The sequence below is a fragment of the Pyrgilauda ruficollis genome, unplaced genomic scaffold (genome assembly GCF_017590135.1).
Source record: "Pyrgilauda ruficollis isolate IOZ18807 unplaced genomic scaffold, ASM1759013v1 scaffold49, whole genome shotgun sequence".
In the NCBI taxonomy this organism is placed as follows: Eukaryota; Metazoa; Chordata; class Aves; order Passeriformes; family Passeridae; genus Pyrgilauda; species Pyrgilauda ruficollis.
In genome coordinates, this window is record NW_024526488.1 from 1280410 (window position 1) to 1305389 (window position 24980).

The window sequence follows — 24980 nt, forward strand, 5'->3', positions numbered from 1 at the left end:
ATGATGTTGCCTTAAGTGAATACTTACAGAAGATTGTGTATCTGTGCACAATAATGGGATTAGCCAACCTACTACAGACTTTCAGTAGAATTACTAATTTGTTTTACAGTTTTAAGACTGAGTGTAATCGTGGAATACCTATGTGCTCTGGTTTGGTTAGTACCAATAGGTACGGAACAGCTGACAAAGCTAGCTGACTTTTTCTTGTTTGTGTTCATCATTTGGTTTTTGCAGAGATACTAACACTTCAGCAAAACAATATAGCATTTGAACTAGATAATTAAAACTGCTTTCTTTTAACTTTAGCTAGATCTTCTGAAACTGCTTGTACCATTCGCTCTGTAGCTTTCTTCAAACTGTTTGCTGTCTCTATGGCATGATCCAGAGTAGAACTTAAAACCTGTTGGAAATAATAAAATGTAGCCTTGTTAATAGTGAAGGCAAATGTACACACAGGTACTGGGAAAAGATGATGTTTAAGGTTTTGTCCATGATTTTCACTCTGAATACGTGTTGAGAAGTAAAAATTGAGTCATGTGATAGACTGTTCTAGGATTCAAGTTGGAAGTATCTGTTAATCATTTCTCTGTGTATTCATTTGAACTGAGGGATATTTACACCTTTCTAATGTATCAGCTCCAGTGTGGTGAATGTTTTTGGTACTGAGAAAGCATTTTTGAGGTTTTGATAGTGGTTTGTCTAGCTAAGCTTTCTTTCAGTATATAAAACACGATTCCAGAGGTAAGATCCAGTGCTATTTTTTGGTCTATTTCACCTTTTATACAGGGACTGAGTTGCACAACAAGGCTGTACATCCCTATATGAAGAAATATAGAAACATATAAGCCAAAATGCTTGGGGTTTGAATTCCCTCTTGTCTTACCCTCAAATGCACTACACATGCTTAGATTGTAGTAATCAGCTTGCTAAGAATGGGATGTTCTACAGTGCCATGATGTATGGAGGTAATCCTTTCAAGAAAGATGTGTGGCTTTTAATTTTCACTCAGAAGTCTTACATTTGCATAGGAATCATTCGCATTTCTGTCTCTGATGTTGATTGCAGATTTTCTTTGGGCAGATCTCTTACTGGGTATGTATTGATGTGAAAGGATAATTTTATCATATGTGCTTGAACAGCAGGTTTTGGCAGCTGCAAAGGATTTCCTAAAGATAAGATATATAGAATAAAATACAATTTAAGCAAGAAAAAGAGCTTCTAAACTATGAATCACATACTTACACCTTGCACTCGGTTGCAAGTTAATTTTACGGTGAGTAGAATTTTCCATGGAATTGTAAAGCACAGTCCATTATTATTTGTATTCTATCTGGATTGCATGAAGACAGAAAATGTTCTAGGATGCAGAGTAAGAAAACTTCTCATAATAGCAGCATTCTGCTGCTGCTGTAGCTTTCTCACAGTGTTCTATGCCATTGATTCTCAAGTGCAGCTGCTGTACTTCCACGCAATTACCGTTATTGAGTAAAGCTGTCAAAAAATACTGTCACAAAACTTGTTTGCATTTCAGTCTAGCCTGTGCTACTGTTAGGAATCCATTTTGTTTCTGTCTCATGGTGTAATTTAATGTTAGCAACAATAAAAGGTAGGAGAGTTACTTATAAAGAAATAGTTGGTAGCAAACAGAGCTGCATCCTAATAATGCAGGCCTGCTTTTGAATCTTTGAATGGGAACATCCTCTTAAAGTGAATTTATTTCATTACAAAATGTGTCAGCTAAAGAAGTTACATTTTTACTCTTCGTTACACTAGAAGTGAAGAACTAATCTAAGAACTGTTTACACATGTTCTTCATGCAAATATTTTAATTTCACTAAAGAGTGGAATTCTAATATACAACATGCACTGTGAAAGATAAAATATTACTCCTGCTTATGATACCTGGTGTGCTTTTTCCATGCTGAATCTTCAGCAATGGGGTTTTCTACTGTACTATGTGGTTATTACTACAGCTTACCTTTCACGAGGTCTGGTTACCACTTCACCTGGCTGATTGGGTTTTTGAGCCTTTTGAGTGGAGATTCTCTTCTGTGAATAAGCTGGAGTTGTTGAGGCCATGTTTAAAACAAAAAACAAGGTAATTGTCTGTATATTTTAACTTTTTTTTTCTCTTTAGCATAAATTAAAGATCAAGTAACCATCACTGCTGAATAAAACTTGAATATGTTTAAAGTTTTTTGTAAATGAGGACAGATTAACCTTTTTGCGTTTGCTCTTGAGTGTAGTTGGCAAATGGAAGGCAGATTTATATTCAATTGCATGCAGTGAAAGACTGCAGTGGGGAAGTGTAGAATAATCAGTGTCATAATCCTAATGAATACTATTTTGATTTGTAGTTTCACAGGCTTGCCAGAGACAAGTAGTTAATTTATGCTTTCTTCTTGATGAAATTTTATATTTTTCTTTAAGCAATTTTTTTCTTACGCTAGAGAGAGTCTAAGTGACTTGTAAAGGTTCATGTTCAGATGATTTAATTTTTTTAAATTAGGCTCCCCTTGACTTTGCTGCATGTCATACAATATGAGGGCTGGAATTTTCTTTAGTACTTGTTTATACTACGTTAGGTAATGGCTGGCATTATAAAAGTTGGCACAGTAATGCCTAATTTTCATATCCTTTCATGTGGCTCTGCAAAATGAGATATTCCTGCTATAAATGAAATATGAAAGGGATTCCACTCATAAAGGACCAGGGAACGTTAAATCTGTTGTGCATGGAGATAAACCTTGACCAGGTGTGTAAAAGTTGGATTTACAGTGCTAATGACTGCTTATACTAAATTAAATGTGGCCTGGTATGTGCAGTGTGGCTTTCTGCCCCTAAAAAGCTAGCCTGTGTTTAACTACACATCATACTTACAGGATGAACCAGAGCTTCTTTTTCTACACAGGGTACATGACTGAACAGACTCTTTGTAATTCCTGAGTTTTACTTGATCTTTGCTTCCCCTGGGGCAGCTGGATCTAAATCCTGGAAACAGAGATGCGTGGTTTAGAAAAACAAAACTACAAGCAATGTTTCCTTGTAGATGCTCATATTTTTGCAATCACTGTACCTTGTCTCTCTCCACATAATCTTGTATTTAATGATTTGTAATTTAGAGCGTCACAGTTGACATGGTCCTTGCTTTGTGAATCACAAGAATCACAAACTGAGAAATCTTCTGAATCGCTGCCTAAAATTGAAAAAATAAGTTAAAAGGGTCTGAAATATGAGACGCTTTGGCTAATGTACTGAGGTAATTATTTGGCTTTCAGCACTGTAATTTCAGAGCATTTTGCTGCCATTAATACTACTGCAATTTGAGGAAGTACTTTTCACCCCCAGGAGAGTGGGGATCGAGTTAAAGATTAGCTTTCAGCCCTGTCTGCAAGCTTGGAATCTAATTTTCTGGTGGTGCTTATTTTCAGACCAAGAATTGTTGTTTTTTTGTCTTTAATGATGTTCTCCATGTCCCTGTCCATAGTGTTATGGGAACAGTGTAGCATAATAGGAATGGGATGAGAATTTGAGCAGCTCTAGTGTGGCACTGCTTTAACTATTGCACCAACCAGTACAAACAATAATCCCCGTGTGTTATATTAAATTAAAAGGATATCACAAAAAAAGTGAAGGACAACTGATAGACAAAAGGTAAGAAAACCTGTATATTCAGACTTAAAACTGAATGTAGGACAGCTTGTGCTATTCTCCTTTAGTTGCTAGTTACTGAAAGCTTCAGAATATTCTGCAGTGTAAAGGTAAAATTGTTTTTAAGCAGAAAAATGAAGTCAAATCCAAAAACTGAAAGTGGAAGTACTGATATGAAGTATCTCAGTTGTCAAGCTTGGAATCATCTTCTAGAATATGAAATAAGTGCAGATCAGAAGAAAAAGCAAAATCAAAGCACTGTGTGCAAGTCACTGTCATGCTCTTGAAAGTATTAGCAGTGGTAATATTTGGAAACTTATCTAGAAAGCTGAATTAGATTTACAGAGTAATTCAGGTTGGACAGGACTTCTGGAGGTCTGTCTCCTCTCAAAGCAGGCCCAACTTAAAGGAAGTTGCTTAGAACCCTGTCCAATTGAGTTCTGAATATCTCTGAGAGTGGATATGCCTAGAGCAAACTGTTTCCATGTTTGACCAAGTTAAAAGTCTTTCATTCGTATCTAGCTGAAAATTGCATTGCAATGTGTCTGTTGCCTCTTGGTCTGTCACTGAGAGTTCCACAGCGAATTTGACCTGGTCTTCTTTTTAGTTTCCTTTTTATTTTTAGTGTTTTGTGCTCTGCTAAGCAGTAATATCTGTTAAAACTACAATTTTCATGTTGAGACATAAAGGGAATGTATTTCTTCACAGGATTCCCTAGCAGGTTTAAGCATGGTTCTGACCTTTATATGCCCTCATGACTTACTCAGGTTGGTATCTGATAAATCAGTTGGTTTTCTCTGCATGAAGAGTGGAGATGTTCCAGTTTTTCCTTCCTGGATGTTTGCATTTCTTTGAGCATGAAAACAGAATATTTTTATTGTGTCTTAATATTTCTATGATGCGACTTACAAACATGTTATATTAATGATTAATTACTTCTTAATTGAGAAGAAATAATATTTATTCACTGAACTTTACTTGTATTAATTATCTGAAAAGGTGGTAAGCAGAAGTTTAATAATTAACCAGTTAAAAAATAATTAACCCTTTAGTTAAAGGACACATTCTGACAAAAACACCCTGACTTCGCACAACTGTTAAAAAGTAGAGATCTTGATAATTCTGTATTGGAATAGTATAGTATGAAATCTTAGATACATCCATCTGTTACCACTGATAGTGTTTTGGTACAACATACATTAAATATGATTTGGTGTCTTAGTAACTTTAAGCTGTTATCAAGGCTTTAATTTACTGCCTTTAGATAATTAGAGGAGTATCTGACATGTACCTTCTGAGAGAAGAACAAGGTTCCTTGTTTGAGTTACTTGATGTGTATTTTTAAGTTTGGGTGTACAGGATCACCAAGTTTATTTGGAAACATTTCTGCCTGTTCATGAACATAATGATCAGAAGATTGAACTAATAGTCTTTCAATGACAGAGAAAAAAGTGGAAACTAGGTGAGTTTTACTAGACAACTCTTACACCTACCCTGTAAAATAATCTGACAGAATTAGGTTAATATGACTGTGCATTATGCTACATACATTGTTTTCCCAGAAGCTCTGCTTCTCTACTGGAACTTAGTTGAGTTCTCTTTTTTTTAACCTTAGATTGTTTATGGGAGGACCACTTATTTTATTTTTCTAATCTCATTGAGTTGTTTAACACCTATGAAATGCTTCCCAGGAGGGTGGAGATGGTATTTAGAGTTTTCAGAAGGTTTTGATTGTTAATTATGTAAGGATCTGCATCCCTCTCTTTTCTTGTTTAAATAAAAATACCACACAAATATTGGCAAATTATCTTTTACTGGCACTGTACTCTGACTAGTTATTCACTGAATATGAATTTGTGTGGCTGTCATGAATTTTATACAGAAGTATGATTTAACTCCTAGGTAAAAGTGATGGTGGTGTTTTGGCTTCAGGAAACACTTTCAGACTGAAAAAGGTAGGAAGACCTGGCTAGGAGGAAGTCTTAGATATGCAGTTATATAATTCTGTATAATTTTTATTCTGGAAATATTCATGTTGCTTTTCAGATTTCAGTCATCCTAACTTTCTTATTCAGCAATTAATTTTATGTATGTGTTTATAAAAACTTCAACAGCTGTTTCCAAGTTTTCACTTACATGTGCAGACAAAGATTGCACTTCTTGCCTTCTAAAGAAAGTTGATTTGCTGGTGGGATTATATCAGTTGTCTGACTTCTTTCTTCCTCATGCTTCTTGTGAAAAGACGGAGTTTCAGTACCTGTTGTTTGTGGAAGATCAGCAGTGCTTGAAACTGCCAAGCTCTGTACAAAGTAACAAAGCGTAGACACAGATTTAGGTGGGCCTTGCATTGCAAGGAACCAAACCAACAAAACTTTGGATTCCTACCAAACGGCCTCTCCTCAGGCTCTCTTAGCACTTTTCTCTGAAGCCCAAGTTACCTAAAACATTGGTTATGAAAGCATTTGTTGAGACTTACCTGTAGATTTGTAGAGGAGGAGGAGTAAGATTTTTTTTTTTTCCTTTGGTGGGGGGGGAGTGTGTATGTGTATTTATGCTCTTGGAGAAAATATTACCATTCTTAGGAGTAAACTCAACTTTCTGCAGCACAATACAGTTTGGTCTTACAGTAATTCTGCAGCTTAAGATCTTGGACCGAGTAATTTTTCCTCCCACAAAATGATAGTGATTAATTCCCCAAAACAGCTTTGCAGAAGTTAAATTAGCTACTCATATTTTCTTACTGTGAAATAAATGCTTTTGAAACTGGAACTAAGAACATTCAGTGTAGTTTTGTTTTTATACTTAGGTTTCTGTTACAGTTAATTACATATTATGAAGTTAATATTTCATTAAAAATTTTTTTTGAAGTAATGTGCTATCTAAAAGCATCACGCTCTTACTAGAGAAGAACATACAATCACACAACTGCACTTAGGTTCTCAAGACTTGCATCAATAAAACAGAATAATGGTAGTGTTAATAAAAGTCAGTTACCTCACAGAAAGACTGGGCAGATTCATAGGAAGTCGGTAACGATGACAGGCTGCCTTTGCTGCCTTCCATTTGTTCTTGAATGTCTTCAAGCAGCATGCCAAGTCTGAATATTCCTCCTTCCACCCTTCTAAATCCAATCACAACTCACAGTTACTTAAAACTCTCTAAAGTGATCTTTTATTTCTTACCATGATAACCATAGTGGACATCGCAGTACATTTCCCATAAAATACAACAATAAAATGTTTGGAGTTGTCAGAGTCCCTTTGAAGTATTTGAATTAATCAAATAGGTATCCAATTACAAGTAGGACATACAAAGCCCAAGGTGAATTTTGGCCAAACAACTTACAGTTTACCACATGAAGATAATATTTTCATTTCAGGAAAACTCTAATGGATAGCAAACTCTAATGGAAGCAAAATCTGTAAAACAGTCAAAGAAAATATACTGATGTACTACTTAGCACTTCTAACCTCTCAGGATCAAACTCTCCAAGGTTGATAGGCTTGTCCTTGTAGTTCTGCAGCTGTAAGTTGTGGTGCTCTTCTCTAGCTTTTAAATAATTTCTTTCCAAGGCATCAAGGTATCTTTTCAGTTGATTTAATGCCTTCATCAATAAGAAATATTTAAATACAAAATGTCATGATAACTTAGCATAAGTACCTGTCACTATGTCTTGTTATGTAAGCCAGATGTTATTTGCAGTGCTGTTGGTAAGAATTTTGGTAGTTCTCTCAACTGAAACAGGACTGCATATTGTATATTCACCTAATACTCTGTGCTGCTCTATTATGTCCCAGTAAAATAATAGAAGTTATTTCTGAACTGATGCCCTACATGTCAAAATTCCTAACTTATATGGCAATTTCAGGCCTTTTATTAATAGTTTTAAGTCAGAATCCTTAAAAGATTTAAGAATTTGTCCACCTACTGAACACCTTCATTTTTCCTTCCTAATCTCATACCTTCAGTCTGAATTGAGAAGAGTAAATATCCATTTCAGGTATGCATCAAGAATCTTGCCAGAAAATTGTCAGTCTACAGCCATTTCAAGTGCATTTCAGATAGCTCAAAATACATAAATTAATTTACCAGATGTTTGTCTTGTAAGAAGACTGTTTCCTGGATCATTTGCTCAGAGAAGTCTTCCACCTTCAAGACAAAATATTAGACTTAATTATTATATTTAAACAGATTTTCCAAGAGAGTATGGAATTTGAGTATGAGTGCCAAGTATACATTGAAACAGATCTCTTACTTTCTTAGTCAGTTGTTCTGTCTGATCCTTTAGTATTTGAGACATCTTTTCTCCTAGTGTTAGTTCTGGCAGTAAATCAGAAGGATTTAGACATTGTGCTTTTACTGTCCCAGCTGCTGGTAGTGCTGGTGCTGCTATTCCAGGCTGCCGTCCTATGGAATACAAGGGAATATTGATCAATTGCAATTTCGGCCCAAAAATGTAATCAAATTACATTAAATAGTCATTTGCATAGCTACTGTAATTTTATTTACTTGCTTTAAGCAAACCATGTGTAGGTTGTACAGGGACAGGAGCATGTAATGTGATGACATCAGGTGGTGTCCCAGTGTGTCCTGAGGAAATGGCAATGTTGGCATTTGCAAAGTCTGACTGAGGAAGTATCTGTTAAAATGAGAACCTTCATTATAGATACAATGTATAGAACACTTATGGACCTAGACAAAAAACTAACTCAAAGTACAAAATAATAATGTTTATTATAACAGTACCGTTTAATTTTCTGAGTTGACAGATGTGTAAAGTGTCTCATTGTATAGATACTTAAAATACTTCTCTGTGTTGTGAACACATAGAGGATTTGCATAAATGGGAAATACCATATGAAGTTGACAAAATAGTTTTAGGGGGATAGTCATAGTCTTAGAGGTAAAGAAGAATGACTTAAAAAAAAAAGTATTTTGAGATATTTACCTTAGGATTAAATCTCAGATGGTCAATATGATTCCGGATGTCAGCATGCTGTGTCAGCATCTCATTTGCAGCCAGGAAATAATAGGGAAAACTATTAAAACTTGTATCTCAGTTTACTAAGATGTAAATCTAGGAGCAGAATTAAGAACCTGTAAAGCTCAGTGAGTGAGCTCCATGTCAGGGCATGAAATTGAACAGTGGTTATCTAATTACTAACAAGCTTTAAAATAAATAAACAACAGTAAAAGAAATATTGCTGTCAAAAAAAATCCTTTAGAGAAAACTGACTTGTCAATAAATACCAGTCTCAGTAGCTGAAGAGTGTTAGATGTGAAAAAAGGCAAACATATCTTAAGATGGGCACAGTAAAAAATACAACGTTCTTAAAAATGTATTTGAAGTATTTTTAATGATTTTAAACATTTAACACTAGAAATAGTGGATTTCCTAATGATTTGATAGGATGCTTTATCATCACAAACAATGCTCCAGTGTTAAGTACTGGAGTATTAAATACTACTCAGCCTTTAAATAATTGGTAATGACAGTTCTATGTAAAACCAGTCTGACAGAACTTTATTTGTGAAAGTAGTTTTTGAGTCAGATGATGTAGTCACTGATACCTAGAGAGAGTCTATAGAGCTAGTCATGTTAGATTTTATGGGATAAGAATGTCTTCTTACAATGAACCACTTTTATCCAGTATGAAGAATTTCTTCAAGCATCCTAATTACCTGTAGCTGTCGCAGCAGTTCTGAAATACTCCTTTCTTCTTGATTTTCTACTTCAGCAGAATTGAAGTAATTCTTATTTTCCAAAATGTTGTTCACAGTTACTGATTTACTTTGCAAAATAGGAAAGGGTTTTTCTCTTTCAGTTGAAGGAACTGAGATAATGTTGTCAGGTTTTTTTGGTACTTGAGCTTCTGAAGCAACTTCAGAGAAGTCAGGAATGCAGTAGTGAGCTTGTCCTTGGCCATATTTGAGCTCACAAGGTGAAACTGTTCTCTTAAACAGGGCTCTCTCATCTGTCATGTTTTGAAAGGTGTGTGCATCTCCAGTCTCATGAATCAATTGTGAATATTCTTGTCTGCACCTACACTGACCAGAAGAAAAAATAGCTTTCTTTGAAACAGATCTATTTCCATTTAATGAGTTTCCGTGTTTGTCATGAGCCTTTCGTTTTTCATGCTGTTCTAAGGGATACTCCTCAGAGCCCGTTGCCCATTGTTCAAACACTAAAGAGCCTTTGCTGCGTTCTGAAGGCTCAGGTTTGCTCCCAGTGTCATCGATACTTTCAGTAAAGGACACCTCTGGTATTGTCTCACATTCAATTAAGTGGCATGTGCTTAGTAGTTCTCCCCTAGGAAAATGACGCAGGAGGACCTTGGACATTTTGGAGGTAGTTACCTGTTCTTTGCTATCTGGTGTACTGGAGCTACCAACAGGTAATTCCTTCTGAAAGGAAGCTTCACTTCCAGGCATTTCAGTTGGAACTCCAGTTGTTCCTCTGGTGCCTCTGTGATAACTGGAGAATTCTTCAGGCTGTAGAGGAGTTTCATAATTGGCTGCTCCTTTTATGTTTTTGTTAGCTTTAGAATAGGCCAAGTTTAAAATACCAGAAATATCTTTTGTACAACTACAGGCATTCAAATTGTCTGAGTTATTGTTGTATTTACAGCTTATTCCTACATCTCCATCATAAATTAAGTAATCTTTTTCCTCTTCAGTCGCATCTGTGCTACAGCCTAATGCATCTGAAAATGAGTTATTCATTTGGGTTTTCATCCAGTCTGACAGTTTGCACTTTTTTGTAGTCTCCATATCCAGTTTACGTAGAATATCAGTGCCATTGCTTTGCCGGTTGTGGACAGAGCTTTTATTATTGCATGGATCAAAATCTGGAATGTATGATTAACATTTATTTTACACTCAAATATACACGACAATAATACCTAGTTATCTATATAATTAATATTTAATTATCTCCCTACTGTAGCTTCTTTAGAGCAATCGTACTGACATGGATGCTTCCCTATTTGCACTAGTGTAAGTCTGCTGAAGGAAATAAGACACAAATGACAAAAGCATCGGGAGCGGCAGCTGCTGCCAGCTCCCAGTCCTTGCTCATTAATCCCGCTGTAGTGGTGAAGACAAAAAAACTTGGTAACAGAGCCACGAGTGGTACTAGAGTTCAAACTCAGGCTGAAAAAACCCGAACGCATCCCCCCACCCCTTTCCTCCCTCACTCTAAAGCGCTTCTTTAGCTTATGCTCTAGAGAAAGATGACAAACTTTTTTCCCAATTTACTTTTCGTCCCGGGGTATCAAATAAAATGCAATCAATTAGCAGCTCAGCATCATAAAATGTATTGTTTCACCTTATCTGCAGGCGCTCGAGGAGGCAGAGGCGAACTTGCAGCCTCTCTTTCCTACGGGCAGCAGCGCGGCCGTGCCCCTCCCGTCGGGCCCGGGGCGGGCCGGTGCCGCAGGGGCCGGGCGGTGCCGGCAGCGCCCGCGCTCCGCCCGCCCGCGGCTCCCTCCGCGCGCCGCCCGCCATTGGTCCGTGCGGATGATGCGGCCGCGCCGGCCGTTGGCGGCCGCGCCCCTGGGGCCGGGCGCGCGCGGCGGCGATTGGCGGGTTCGAGGAGCGGCTGCGCGTGGGCGGGCGGGGCTCGCCGCCCCTCACAGCCCCGCTCGGCCCCGTGAGCCCGGCTCGCACGGCGTCGGCCCCTCGGAGCTCCCCCGGCCTGTCGGAGCCCAGCTGGCCTCTCGCAGCCCCTCCGGCCCGGCACACAGGTGAGCGCTGGGTGCCAGAACGGGGGCTCGGAACGCGGCCCCGGCAGTGCGGCCCCGAGCGGAGCGGTGTGCTGGCGAATGAAGCGGCGGTGCGGCCCGCGCCGGGCGAGCCCCGTGCCGTGTGCCGGCGGCCGCCGGGCGCCGATGGCCAACAAAGGCGGGAGGTGCCGGTGCCCGGCGCGGGTGGGCTGTGTGGCACGGTCGCCCCGGAGGCTCTGAAGGGAGCCGGTACCAGCAGGGCTGTGCAGCGGCGGCTTTGGGCACTTGTGCGAACGAGACGGGTAAATGAAATGAAAGCATAAGGGCAGGAGTGAAACAGGCGGTGATAGAACCGGAACCAAAGAATCTGCAATCATAACGCGAGGAGTGAGGTGTACGGGGAGCAAGCTCTAAACTCTTTTTCGAGAGTTTGAGTTAGGCATTGTGTTTTGGCATATCTAAACTCGGATTATACCAAACCTAGTCTCATTTATCTACTAGACTGTAGGTTTTGCTGGTGTAATTCCTGACTTTCTGTTGCTTTTTCACTTTTTTCTATGGAGGAGCATAGTAAATCAGAAACTGCTCTGTATCCCTTTATTGACCGGATTGCCAAGACACAAATTCTACCCCACCCTGAAGCTGAGGCCTTTCTTGTGCTTTAGAAGCTTTTTCAGCCTAATGTGCTGTTCCTGTTAGATTCTTGCCAGTGACTGCAGGGCTCATGTATCCTGGGTTGCCATGGAGAGCTGTGCAACCATCTCAGAATTTGGAAAAACGTGCTGAGTCTTGCATCTCAAAAAGATCAGTTAAGCGATTCTAGTCCCTGCTTAAACTTTGTCTGGAAACTTTATGCCTCTCTTTTTAAGTGATAGTTCTACTAGACCTGAAAATGCTAGCAAAAAGCGCTCCTCATAACACAGTCCTTCTAAATTCGTTGCTTATTTATATTTGTAGTGTGTTAAAACTTATTTGTAGGCGTGTCCAAGTGTTCCTTCTTACTAGTTTAATTAATGGTTAGCAAGTCTTCTGGACTGTGCATCCCTCTTCAGTAGGAAGGACTTTGTACTTCCAGTTACTTCCATATAAAGCTGGGACAAAACTTACCTGAAATCTAAGACAGCTTTACTGGACTAGAAGAAACCTGTGTGAGTCTTACCAGTTGCTTTATTTAGCATGCTGTTGTTTGAATGCTCTTGTAACTCTTTCAAGCATCTTAAAACTACTCAGGATTGTGCATTGCTGCTTCTCTTGCTGCAGAATTACTTCACAAAGTGATGGTTCAAAGGTCAGACTAAGTTTTGAAAAACATTTTTCTAAAAAGAAATGCTCTTTGTCCATACTTTTAACTACTGAACATAAAGGGATTTTTTTTTTAGGATTTGTAATTTTTTTATTTTCTCCTCATCTTCCACTTTTAAAATTTAATAGCCAATATATTTCTACTTTTGTCCTCCAGGTTTATTGTAGCCTTTGTGTTGTCAGTTTCACTTTCCACAACTTAGTCCTGCCCAGATCTGTAACTGTTTCAGTAGCTTTTAAGGTTAATGTCTTAACGAACTTCGTTTTTATTGAGGAGTGAGTGATTAAGACTTTCTGAAGGGTCAATGTGTTATTGCTATCACTGCTTCTGCAAATAAAAGTAGAGAGAGATACCAGGTACCAGAAAAAACCTTAAACTTTTCTTTAGCCATTTAGTAGCAAGTCAGCTATACAAGTGATAATATCCAAAAAGGAAAAGAAGGTATTATTTTGTGGAAGACCACAATATTAGGAATGCAAAATACAAGAAAAGCAGAAGTGGAAGGACTGGCAAGAGATGGTCTGAAACACACACAATGTTGAACAGATGATTAATGGCAAGTTGCCTCTTGGGACTCAAATTTGACAGTGTTTAAGGAATATGTTACTTGTTCATATAATAAAACTTCTTTGCATTATAGAAAGGAAAGCTTTCATTCAGCTGGGTTACAGGGAATATAAACCACATGTGATTTATAAAGAAGGCTTTCTAAATCTATTATTCCTTTGTTATTTCTGTTTGCTACACTATTTTTCCTCCCATTGCCACGTTAGTATACTCTTAGGAGTTTTGTTCCTTGGCTGCAGCACTTTAGACCTTATCTAGTTGGTTTGTTAGAGAACAGGATGTGCTACTGTGACCAATTCTGTCAGTGTCAATGCCTGTACAGAGTGGATAAACTGGCAGTGGGGGCAAAATGGGCTGCAGTCCAGTAGTCATCACACTGATGGAAGAAACTGCATTGAGGAGATTCTGAATAGATTTGCAGCTGCATCCCAAGTGTTGGAATGAATATGCAGAGTAATTTACAACTTGGCACCTCAACAAATGCTGTTTTCCTTAAATCTCCATAGATTATGTGCTATAAATACACTGTACCTGTCTGTAATAAGCAAGCAGTACATAAAACCACTGCATTGTCTTCTCACTGTTGTGAGTGTTCATCCTGCATTGCAGTTTGTAGACTCATTAGAGGGGATGTTAATGGCTGCTGTTAATACTTGGGAGCTGGGGGGCACAGGTGATGCAGCAAGCAGTGCTGCTGGCATTAACCTGTCATGGATCAGTGCAGTTGTGTAACAGAGGTTCTACGAGAGCTGCATCTGCTCCCTGCAAGGTAAAGCCTTGCTGGAGTGGTGAGGATTCATTATGCTGGAAGTCTGCTTTGGCTCTGAATGGGCACCACAGTGCCAACTAGGAATTGTGAAACAGCAGCTATATTGCTTCACAGAAATTGCTACTCTGTCTTACTGCCAGTGATTCTAAGGATTATTAGTTTTTTTAAAATTTAATTTATAGAATCATAAGGTAACTTCTTCCATTTCTTTGTAAGATGCTTGTACAATGTTTGTCTTCTTTCTTTTACATACCAGGGTCTCTTTTTAAGAGATTTCATAGACTAAGAAGGAGCCAAGCTAGGTGGAACATTTTATTGTAGAGATTTGTGATCAGCTTGCTCTATCAGCTTAAGTGCAAATAGCCAGCCTTTTGTGCTGAACCCTTCCTATGTGAGGTTCTTTCATACTGGGTAACATGCTCCACTTCCCAAACTGAAGGTAGCCGAGTGTCTCGTTGCCTGGGAGAGGCCTATATATGTTCATTTGCATGATGAGATTGTCCCAAAGGAGCAGGGTTCAAATTTACCTTCAGAACATGGTAACAAAGCTGTTACTGATTTATTGGGAATGATTTCAAGTTACACTGTGAATAAAAGGATAGCATTGTTGTGACCTGTCGTTGCAGTCTCTTGTGGCATTTGTGCACTTAAAGTGCTTGAATGCAAATCTCATCCCCAGTTGTGGGAGATGTTGGAAGGAGGGCAGTGCAATATTTGTTTTCAGTCTGTGATTGACAATTTGTAAATAAGTTTGGATCTGGTTCTGATAAAAAATAAGAAAAGAAAAAAGGATAAGGAATCCTAATACCTTGATGCATCAAAGGATATGTGGAAAATATGTGACCTGTTGGAAAAATTCTGACCTGTTTTGCACCGTTCTTGTATCTGAAATCTTAATCTTGCTGCATGTAGAATTAGTTTTCAGTTGCCTGATTTATTTTATGACGGGTATATTAGATATATTTTGCTGACACTTCACGTTCTCCTTTCTTATTTTATCGTAGTGTGGGATTCCCCTAATTCAGGATTTAAATAGATGGCTTACATTAGCTATCTGCAGGAGTGTCTGTTTAATAAAAATATGGTTTCTTGTGTTAACTGCATTGGGTTCTTTAATCTGCACACTGGACAGTAATTATGTACATTTGGTAGCAAGCTGTTTGCCAGTTAAATATTGATTCTCTTAGAAAAAGAAAGGAAAAAGCAATAAGCAGGATATACAGAGTTTGAAAGGCTTGGCATGTTGCAGACCTTTAGCATTACTTAAACACTCCTTTCAGAAGAAAAATCCTCCTCCTAATCTACAGAATCAGTGGATAGTACATACAGGAAATGCCAGAGGGCAGGTGGAAATGCTCCCGCATTAAAGCCTTGTGTTTGCCTTTAACAGAGCTGGGTGAGCCGGGGCATCCTGCAGCTGTGCCAGAGGTGGGGGTGCAGGAGCAGGCAAGAGGAGTTAACCTGTGAAATGAAGGAGATGAACCTTCTCTTACCTGTCTTTAGAACCTACCACGAGCAGCATCTGTTGGTTTAGGCAACCAGTGAAATAAAGAAAACCCCAAACAAAAAATTTGTACAAACAGAGTGATAAATTAAATATCTCTGTTGTTGCCATGTCTGTCATAATGCAGGGCCACATTAGCAATTAGGTAATGGATGTTGGACTCTGCTCTGGAGCTGTGCTTCTCTAGTTCTCAAATCCGTGATTTCATTTCCAGCTGTGGATGTGTTGTGTGCCTCACTTCACTGTGAGCAAAATTTGTCTCAGAAATTCTTGATGCCTGTCATTGTTGTGGGGGATTTGTTTGTCTTTTAAAAAATGAATTTTAAATATGGAGATGCGTGTCTCATTGCTAGGATGTTTTTAAAGGTTAAAAAAAAAATACAAAGAGACCTTCATAAACTAGTGTGATTTATATCCTGTAAAGTAGTTTTATGCAATATTTTCCTTACCTTGTTTCATACAGTTATTCATGTTTTCAGTAAAACGATTTTGTGTACGTACTTGGGACTCTTTGGGACTGTTCTGGGGATACTTGTTCTCCTTTGTCACTAGGGGGTTTCTCTTCCTGTAGTCACAATTATGACTAAATTAGAGTAAATTGATGAGTAAATTAAAATAATTTGACAGAAACTCTTTTCTTGATTTGGGTTTATGTACAGTGCTACAAAGAAATTAGGGACAGGAATGAAGAAAAGAATCAGATGGTTCAGGAGTTTGTGACAGCCAGTGATAGTATTTGTGTAACTACTCATTAAGCAGTTATTTTAATTTTTTTGAGGAGAGTTGTTGTGAGTATCTGAACTTCTATTATTGGTATTCTTCTGGTCTTTTATTACTTTTTGTGCTTCTGTTGACCATCTGGAAAGACTGCTGGTTACTGAAGTCATTAAGTCTTGGGCATTAAGTGGCTAAGGGAGATGGGATAATTTCAGAGATAACAGAGTCAAGTTTCCCTCCCTCACTCTAGTAATTCTTTTCTTTTTGATTCACAAAAGGCAGTTAGCTCTGCATCTGTCAGTTCTGGTTACAAAATGCCTGTCTGGCCTTCTGCTCTCAGTTACAATTTGGTGATTCTCTTTCTAGCAAGGAAATGACGGTTTCCTATATAAAAGATAGCTCAGTGCACATCGTTTGGGTCAAGGAGAGGAACCCTCATATTTCATTTTCTATTGGAATAAGTGAAAATCCAGGCTTGTGGAGCAGTGGGGTTGATAGGATTACAAGTAAACATCGCCTCTGGGACAAAACCAGTGCAATACCCACCCCTTCCAGCCATTTCAGGGCTGTCTGCAATATTCAGCAATGTGTCTAAGATTTGTGTGGGCCCATATTTATAAGTCAGCATGGTAAATATAGGTGAGGTGGAGGAGAAAGCATCTGAACCAAGAACATGAGATAGTGGTTTAATTTATTTGCAGCTTGACTGATGAGCCTGATGGCATAGGATGTTGAGGTGGGGTCTCTGCCGTGCTCTGTAGTGATACAGGCTCTGGGGCACGAGCTCCGTCACTCACACCTGGGAGGAGCAGCTCAGGAGCTGTTTATGAACTTCAGCTTTCCTCTTCTGTCCATTCATGTGTGATGTGAGCTGCAAAGTGCTTAGCATGCTGCAAAGCCGCTCCTATAAAAGAATCCCTGTGGTTTATTCTGGGGTTTTCTGCTCAACAGAGAAATCCATCAGGAGACAAAGGCAGTATTTCAGAGCAGGTATTGCTCCACATCATCATGATCCTGAACAAAACCTCAAATTCACCTCACCAGTGAAGGTGGTTTCTGTGTGCACTCAGCTAATCAGCTGTTGAACAGCTGTCAAAAGTGATGCAGAGAGGAGTTTAAAATTAATCTGCCAAGAATAACAACAGTGATCTTAGTGCAGTTGTTTCTTGTATTTGCAGGATCCATTCTCATGACTAGTCACTTGTACTGTGCTCAAGGGTTGGAAAAATTGCTTTTCCCCAGCATGGCACACATTTACTTAAAGGCTCATTCATGGGGAATAAATATTACTGCAGAAATGGTAATGATGATGTTGTTTACTATGTTAATAGTAAATACAATATTACACTTGATGTGAAATTTTAAGGCTTTTTGGTGGCTTATTTTAGTCTTATCCATTAATTCTGGTCAGTTTTGAAAATATCCTTGAACAGCATTGAAGACTGAAATAGAGAATGCTTTACTTCCGAGTGTTCCTTGTGCTATTTGTATTTATATGCTCTTTTATATTTTGAAGGTCTGAAGCCAAGCTGATCTCTGTATTTCAGTAATCAGACTTGGAATATTTTTGGAATATTGGAATGTTGGAATATTTTTATTGTCGTGTAGTCTGGTTCTTCATTCACAGAGTATGCAGAGCTCTGTTTTGTTTTTAGATGATCCAGTTCAAGTTTCTTTTCATTTTTTTCTTTTTTTTTTTTGTTTTCTCCTACCCATTCTGTAGCATCTTTATGAAAGGAAATTCAAACTTAGTTCACCATTGGGAAATCTGTCTTAATCTTGAAACAAGAAGTCTCTGTCACTAGTTTTTCTCAGGAAATGCAATTTGTGCAGTAGATCTGCCTTTTATCTGTGCTTTCCTGTATTAGCTTGTGAATCTCTGTCAGTGATGACTTCATTTGGCAGATGCTCCTTTCCCACCGATTTGTGAGGAATAGCAGATGGGGAGAGAAGGCATCACTTGATGGTCTCCTTTAGGGAAAGGCAGAAGGAACGGAACTGTTTGATATTCCACCAGCCCCCGAGTGACCGGTCTGGCAGCTGCCTGGCCCTGTGACTGCATCAGCAAAGCAAATCAAACTTTTGATCATCTGACAACCTCCAAAAAAGAAGGTGTGGGTTGAGGAAAGGAGCAAATGAAGCTGCTTAAAATGTACTATTTTGAGGGGATTAAGGAGAATAAAACCATCTTCTCCAACTGTATTGTGATTATTAGTTCTGTGTGCTGCAAATAAATCACAGCATTGGCTTTCTATTACTTGCTGATGAATTTTCACCTGTGCAGAAATATGGTTTTCTGTCAAAATGAAATGAAAAATTATATTGTAACTAAGAATTGCAAACTTATTAGACTCTTTGTCTACCATTGAGATAAAATTTATAGTATATAATCAAATCATTGCTGAAATGGAAAATGCCTTAAAAGGTGAAATACCTGTCTGGAAGCTGTGATAACTAGAACTATTAGCTTGCATACAGACTTTGGGGAAAGAAATAGCAACTTTTGTTTTATCATTGTCAGGAACTTGAAACATACTGATTAGAATTAAAAATAGGGGGGGTCTTGGTTTCTTCTGTGATTTTTCTTGAGAGAGAGTGAGCCTTATTCCAGTCTTAGCATTTGTATCACTGATTCAGTGCAGGGATGTTAATGGAAGGTTGAGATGTACTTTCATCATGCAAACCCCATCTGTATTCATACAGCTTCTGTATAAATCTGTGGTTATACAGATTTATGCAGAAGCTATATGAATACAGATGGGGTTTGCATGATGAAAGTAATAGGAAAAAAAAGTGACTTTCTGCATTCAATAAGCACATTTTTTTAGATGGAATATTTAGTTGAGGCAAATTGGCCTTTTATTGATGGTTTAATTGAATATCCTTTATCTGTTTATAGCCAGGGTGAGTAATCCCTATGGCTCACCATTTTCTTCTAATAAAGAATTGATACTGTGCCTGTTTTTGTCTGTTGTGGGCTATGAAGGGCTGCTACATTTGATTGCCCAACCTCTGCCTTGCTTCATTTGATTTGGGGGTGGTTAGGCTGATGTTCATTTCTGTTCTGGTCTCAAACAACTGTGTGTAATCAGTAACACCAGTTTAATTTCCCTCTCCTGAAGGAGACCCAACCTTTTCTCTGTGGGCTTTTTGCTGCTATTTCAAAATAACAGAAACCTTTAGGACTTCCTGTATTAAGTAAAATTGTGCATTTAAAAGGTTGTGTTTACAACTTCAAGTGTTTGACTTCCATCTCCTGCATTTTGCATTCCCCACTCTAATTAATGTGATTTAGGTTTGGTTACTGATTACACGTTGGCATGGCTGAAGGCCTAATTGACATCCTAATGACTTACGCGTGAAGAAGCCAGGTATGAAGAGCAGACCCAGTAATTTTGGTTGGATCTGTGATGATGATGTGTTGGCCAATGTGGGTGTGTCTGTATCACCCTCCCAAGACTAGGAATGTGCTGTATGGCCAGTAAGGAGGCAAAAACACAGGAGTAGTGGTTCCAGCTCTTGGTGGCATCAGTCAGACGATGAGGACAGATGTGTAGCTCAAATATAGTGAAGCTGTAAACACCTGATATAAAATACTGCTAAAAATAACTGATATTTAAATAAACACAGATATTCTGATGTACTTTTAAGTATAACTGCTTTTTAAAATTAAAGTTGGCTTTTTATTTTTAAAAAAGCTTTTAAAATTATTCAGTTAATTACCATTACAGTGCAAATATACAAAAAATTACTACAGTCTTCATTTCCTGATCTATGTGTACCAGAGTACACACTTTTTACTTTGTGATATGTTCCTCTGTGGAAGAGAACTTCCAAATCCCTTTGGATTTGCTGAGCAGCAGGAGTGCTGGAGGGTTTCTATAGGCTGGGTGGCTTAGGGCTGTCTGCCTGTATGAGTTACCTGAGCGAAGGCTGCACAGACTTCTGCAGAGTGAATACCTGCAGCACAGCCTGCCCAGTGTGTGGGTTGCAGTGCTATTGTAACCTGTGGGTGTCACGCTTCATAATTGCAAAAATACACCCACACCCTCTTGTTGATGCCAAATAATTCTAGTGATGAGCATGGAAGGGCAAAATACTTGTTTAATTGGAAGAATGTAGATAGTCTGTTTGAGGGCTGCTATCAAGGTAGAGTAGGATGGGAAGCATGAATCTTCACAGCTGGGACTTGATAAAGCTAATGAGAGGAAAAGGCATGGGCTATATCAACAATTAAATATACAGGTTTGCAAATTCTTCTGATGACAGCTTTGAGTCTGAGCTCTGTTCCTGTCTTTTTGACACCTCTGCAGTCTCTTGATGAAATATGCATTTGTGAATTACACAACTCCATGTTTAATTGCAAAGGAAGGTAATATTAGTACTGAGGCATAAATATGTCACTGTCTCTACTAAAAATATCTTTAAAAGTGGGTAAACTTTTGATTACAGGGTTTCTTTTCTGTTAATTTTTCCCAGCCAGCCCAAACATGTCTAATATTTATATGCTGGCTTCTGCAATCCCTTTGAAGCAGAGTTTGGAGCTCACGTTGCAGTGCTGCAGAATTTTTGAATAGGAAGCCAGTGTTAACACCACTTGCCCTCCAAACTCCCATACTCCCCTCTTTTCTTTTGGGAGCAGAGAGAAGAAAATGGAATATAGAGCTTAAACCTTTGCTGGCTGCTGTGCTTACAGTATTGGAGATGGGACAAGCTCCAGTGGATGATCTGCAGATGGGATTGTGCCCACCAGTTCTGGCTGCTGTGGGCCTTCAGCTGATGATCACGGTTTCAGCGGCAGTGTTTACGCATAAAGCACTTTGTGATCTGTTCTGTATTATGCCCTTCATTCTGTTGTTTTCATCCTTTAAGGTTTTTGCCTGGAACTTCATGAGGCCAGAAAATACTAACAAGGGTAAATTCTTTGAAGTCTCCAAGAGAAGAGAGTGTTGTTTTTTGTTAAACCTCTTTGGCTTTTTCACTTGCCTACAGGAATTGCCATGTCTGTGTAGAAGGCTTTGGCTCTGCCTTTAAGTTCGTGAATGACGTTTCCTGTTTCGTAGGAGCAGTGTTATGCTTTTACATCAGCTGCAAATGCTGATGAGTTATTAACCATAAGACTTCAAGCCAAGCATCTTGTGTTCCCTTTGCAGAACGGTGGCTGAACAGAGCTTAAAGGGCCACAGATGAAAGAAAGAACGTGAAGATTTCTGAAGGTGTGAGATGTGTCTGGCAGTGACGTCCTTACCTCAGTAATAAAGAAGAGTTTTTCTACAGGAGCTTAGGATATCTTTACTCCAGCTTCTTAATATACTAACTGGAATGGTGCTCTGAAAACAATTCCCCATAATAAAGCACCCTACTACAGAACAGTATTTATTTCTCTACTGATAATGTAACTCAATGGCGGAAAATAATCTTCTGATAAGCATGCCTGAAGATCGTTCCTTTCACGTGCGATACAGGTAAGACTCTGGTAATTTTGCTGTGAATGAATAAGTGTTGTTAATAATAGAAAGCTAAACGTGTTGTAACAAATAGCTTGATATCTCTGCTAGTAGTGTTATTGAAATATAAAATTAAATCAATTTTTTTCTTGATTTTTGAATTATGAAAATTCACTTTTGCTGTGTAGCAGATTATATTAGTATGATTGTGTAGTACTGGAACTTGCATGATAGCAGCATAATACTTTGTTGCATGTATTTCTTTATATTTGGGGTAGAATGATATGAAGTATGGTGCCTGCAGGGTAATAGCTGCTCCCTCTTACAGCTGTTGGGCTGCCTATGCAAACTGCTGAGTTTTGTGTGCTAAAGTTCTCTGTACTTGGCCCATTATTGTTTTGGTATTTTTCTTGCTTATGAAAATTGCCTTGGTGCCTTGCACTCAGAAGTACTGTTCTTGCAAGTGCAGAGGATATGGGATTTCCCTTCTGAGAGCTTTTATAATTTTTCTTCTGAATCCCCTTTACAGACCTGGGACAACGTGTTAGCATTTCAGACTCGCTCTAATGGAGCCGAACTACAGGAGCATTGTGTAGAGCATGGTGTTTGGAAGGGTAGATCTTGCAGTTCATTCAGTAGGAAAGGACACTGGAAGACTGAAATGATTGTTTAAAAATAAGTAAAAAATGTGGTTGTTGTGTGCTCCTCCCTCCCCTCCCCTGATTATCCTTTCTTTGGAGGTCTTTTCCTCACTAGCTAACAGCAATAAGGCTGTTAACCTGTATTTGTAAGACAGCACATGCTATGGCTTAAAATTAATCCTTTTCTGACAATGTTAGATTGCTGTTGGAGTGGTCTTCTTTTCCATTTCATAGAAGAGAAGTCCTTCATTTCATTTCATGCAAGTCCAGTGTCCTGGGTGGCAGTGCAGCCAGCTGGGGAAGCTGTTTCATGGTCAGTAAGGAGAAAAATTAGCAAATAAACTGTAATTTACTGTTTTCTCTCTTTATTTGTCTAAAATCTTTATCCTGTGGCTTTGACCCTAAGTGTGTAAGCATGATAACTCTGTGCTGAGTGTTTCCTGAAGGGACCCACTGCCCAGCATTCCTCTACCACGTTTCCCCACGCTGGTGCTGGTGCTCTCGGTCCTTTGCAGGACATCCTTGCTCACTCTTTAATAAAAGCAGGAGCTGTTCAGGGTACTATTATAGAAGTAAATGGATGAAAAATGTGTCAGGGCCAATTGACTGGTTTAAACTGACAAGGTAAAAAAAAACTTAAAACAATTTGGCAAGCACAGTCAGAGCACAATGTCTTATTGCTTTATGCTGTATTTCAGTACAGGTTTGAATGAGACCAATTAAAATATCAACAATAACAATATTAATGACCTCCTTAAACTTTTCTGCAAGAGCTATAATCTGATTCACATTTAAAAAACATGATGGCAATAGACTTTTAATTTAAAAACATATAAAACTTTATTAATACTTTGAGAAACCAAGGATTAATTCAGTATATTGACCTGGAATTTTATGATGATATTGATAGCTATAATTTGGAAATATTTTATTTTGTTGCAGTTTAAATTTTAGTGCAGGAAATAAAAGGTCATAAATTACTGGGGAGGGAGTTACCAGTTTTTAAAAAATTTACTTGCAGGTATTATCCCAGACTTGTTTGGCTGTGACTGCTCTTTCCTTCCTTCTGGCATTGCATTAGAACTGATTTTAAAGAAGTTGGAGCCCACTCCTAAGGAAAGGCTTTACTGTGGGTCTGTTTCTGACTGTGCAAATGTTTCTTTCTCCCCACGGTAGTTTATCAGTATCACTTTCGCAGCTATAAAAATGCTTATGCTGGTGGAAGGAGGGTTTTTTTTGTTTTGTTTTTTTTTAGTGACTGAAAATGCTAATGTTACTTGATTTGTATGAATAAATGGGTGAATATTTGTAGAACTTGCTTCTTTTGGCCTGCTAAATTCATACACCAAAAGCTTGTAGCTGCTTTTATCTTGACTGGAGCAAAAGAAGACAGCATTCAGGTGTGTGGTTTCTTTGTGTGCGGGTTGTTCCTAACGTGACCATCACGCGTCGTGTGACAGAAGCAGTGCTGCAGTGGAGCTGTGCTGGAGCTGTTTGCAGTGGTCACTGTGGAGGCTTCTGCTCACGGGGAGAAGCCAAGAGTCAGGGCAGGAGTCAGGAATGGTATGGCAGCTTTATTACAGGATGCTGTGGCGCTAGTGATGCTCTGCATCTGAAGAGATGTCATGGGTTGTTTTGTCTCTGGGTGTGTTATTTGTTTCATGGTAAATTGATGACAGCTGTGTTCCCCCTCAAAAGCAAAAGGCCCTCTTAGTGGGAATGGAACTGAGTAAAACTAAATTGTGTTTAGAGGTTGTAGTAATCAGTGGGGGTTACTACCTTCTTCCACTGACTTAATTCTTACCACTTTTCTTGTTCTTACTGTGAGAGGAGAACACCTGAAGGGAGGGAGAATAAAACAAGGAGGCAATATGCTTAAGGTTTATATTCACAGAAATAATAAAGGTTTAAAATAGAACATGCAAAAGGTCAGAGAAGAAAGAGGGGGCAGGGATAGGAAGAAGAAAAGAAAAAATACTGGGGAGCCAGGCAGGAGGGAAAGCTTTGAGGGCCAGATAAGGATGAGGTAGTTTTACAAATGAGAAATTATTCAGGAGATGCCAGGCAGCTATAGACAGCATAACAAAACAAAGCCCTGTGTGAGCATTTTCAAGTAATATCTGAGAGAAGCTATCCTGTTCAGCAGGAACGGAATTGCCTTAGAAGTGCACAGATGAATGGGGCTTGTTCTCTTCTCCTCTCTGCAGATTCAATGTATCTCTTGTTTGGCCACTGGGTGTTGAGTAAATAATTCCATTCAGCCCAGGGAAAGAGAAAGTAATGTCATATTCTCCTTATAACTATTTAATGACTTCCTAAAACATTGATAACTTGGCCTGTCTAGCCTGCCAAAGTGCTATTTAACCATTAGTAGTGACAGGTGGAGAACACCTACGTAAATCCTAAATAAAACCACCAAAACAAAAAAAAGTGTTAATTTGCATAAGAATCCTTTAAGTAGCAGAGGGGAGACAAAAACAGATACAAACCAAAACCAAACCTCTTCTGAATCCAGTTTTGGTACTCAATGGAAAAGCCTCGGAAACTTTTAAAATAACTGAATGATTTCATAGCTCTTATATAACCTGAATAAAATATTGAGTGCAGGCAATGGTGGGAATAAATATTTAATTTTCTCTGTTCTATTTTGGTATAGC

The 24980-nt window shown here is 38.7% G+C and overlaps 2 protein-coding genes across 2 annotated transcripts in view; one reads left to right on the plus strand and one right to left on the minus strand.

Moving 5' to 3' along the window:
- The window catches only part of GPSM2 (G protein signaling modulator 2), a 39760-nt gene that overhangs the window by 1794 nt on the left and 12986 nt on the right, over positions 1-24980 (plus strand). Inside the window, exon 2 of the mRNA XM_041479516.1 lies at positions 21389-21700. Within this exon, the coding sequence (XP_041335450.1) occupies positions 21639-21700 (62 nt within the window). The 5' untranslated portion in view covers positions 21389-21638. The remainder of the gene's footprint in view (positions 1-21388; positions 21701-24980) is intronic.
- Positions 279-10434, minus strand: AKNAD1 (AKNA domain containing 1). The gene is made up of 13 exons (XM_041479502.1): positions 9334-10434; positions 8161-8290; positions 7907-8058; positions 7741-7800; positions 7122-7255; positions 6646-6772; positions 5788-5951; positions 4415-4500; positions 3077-3196; positions 2881-2991; positions 1979-2060; positions 1019-1166; positions 279-400 (listed from the first exon to the last, which is right to left on the minus strand). The coding sequence occupies exons 1-13, from the start codon at positions 10420-10422 to the stop codon at positions 281-283; spliced, it is 2523 nt and encodes an 840-aa protein (XP_041335436.1). The 5' UTR covers positions 10423-10434; the 3' UTR covers positions 279-280.

Excerpts from the sequence above, each read along its gene's own strand:
- AKNAD1 (XM_041479502.1), bottom strand. The coding sequence starts at position 10,422 with ATGGAGACTACAAAAAAGTGCAAACTGTCAGACTGGATGAAAACCCAA. Across the intron at positions 6,773-7,121 it reads GGAGAGTTTGATCCTGAGAG|AAGGGTGGAAGGAGGAATAT; the intron begins GTTAGAAGTGCT and ends GATTGGATTTAG. Across the intron at positions 3,197-4,414 it reads TTTATCAGATACCAACCTGA|GCAGCGATTCAGAAGATTTC; the intron begins GTAAGTCATGAG and ends TTTCAATTTTAG.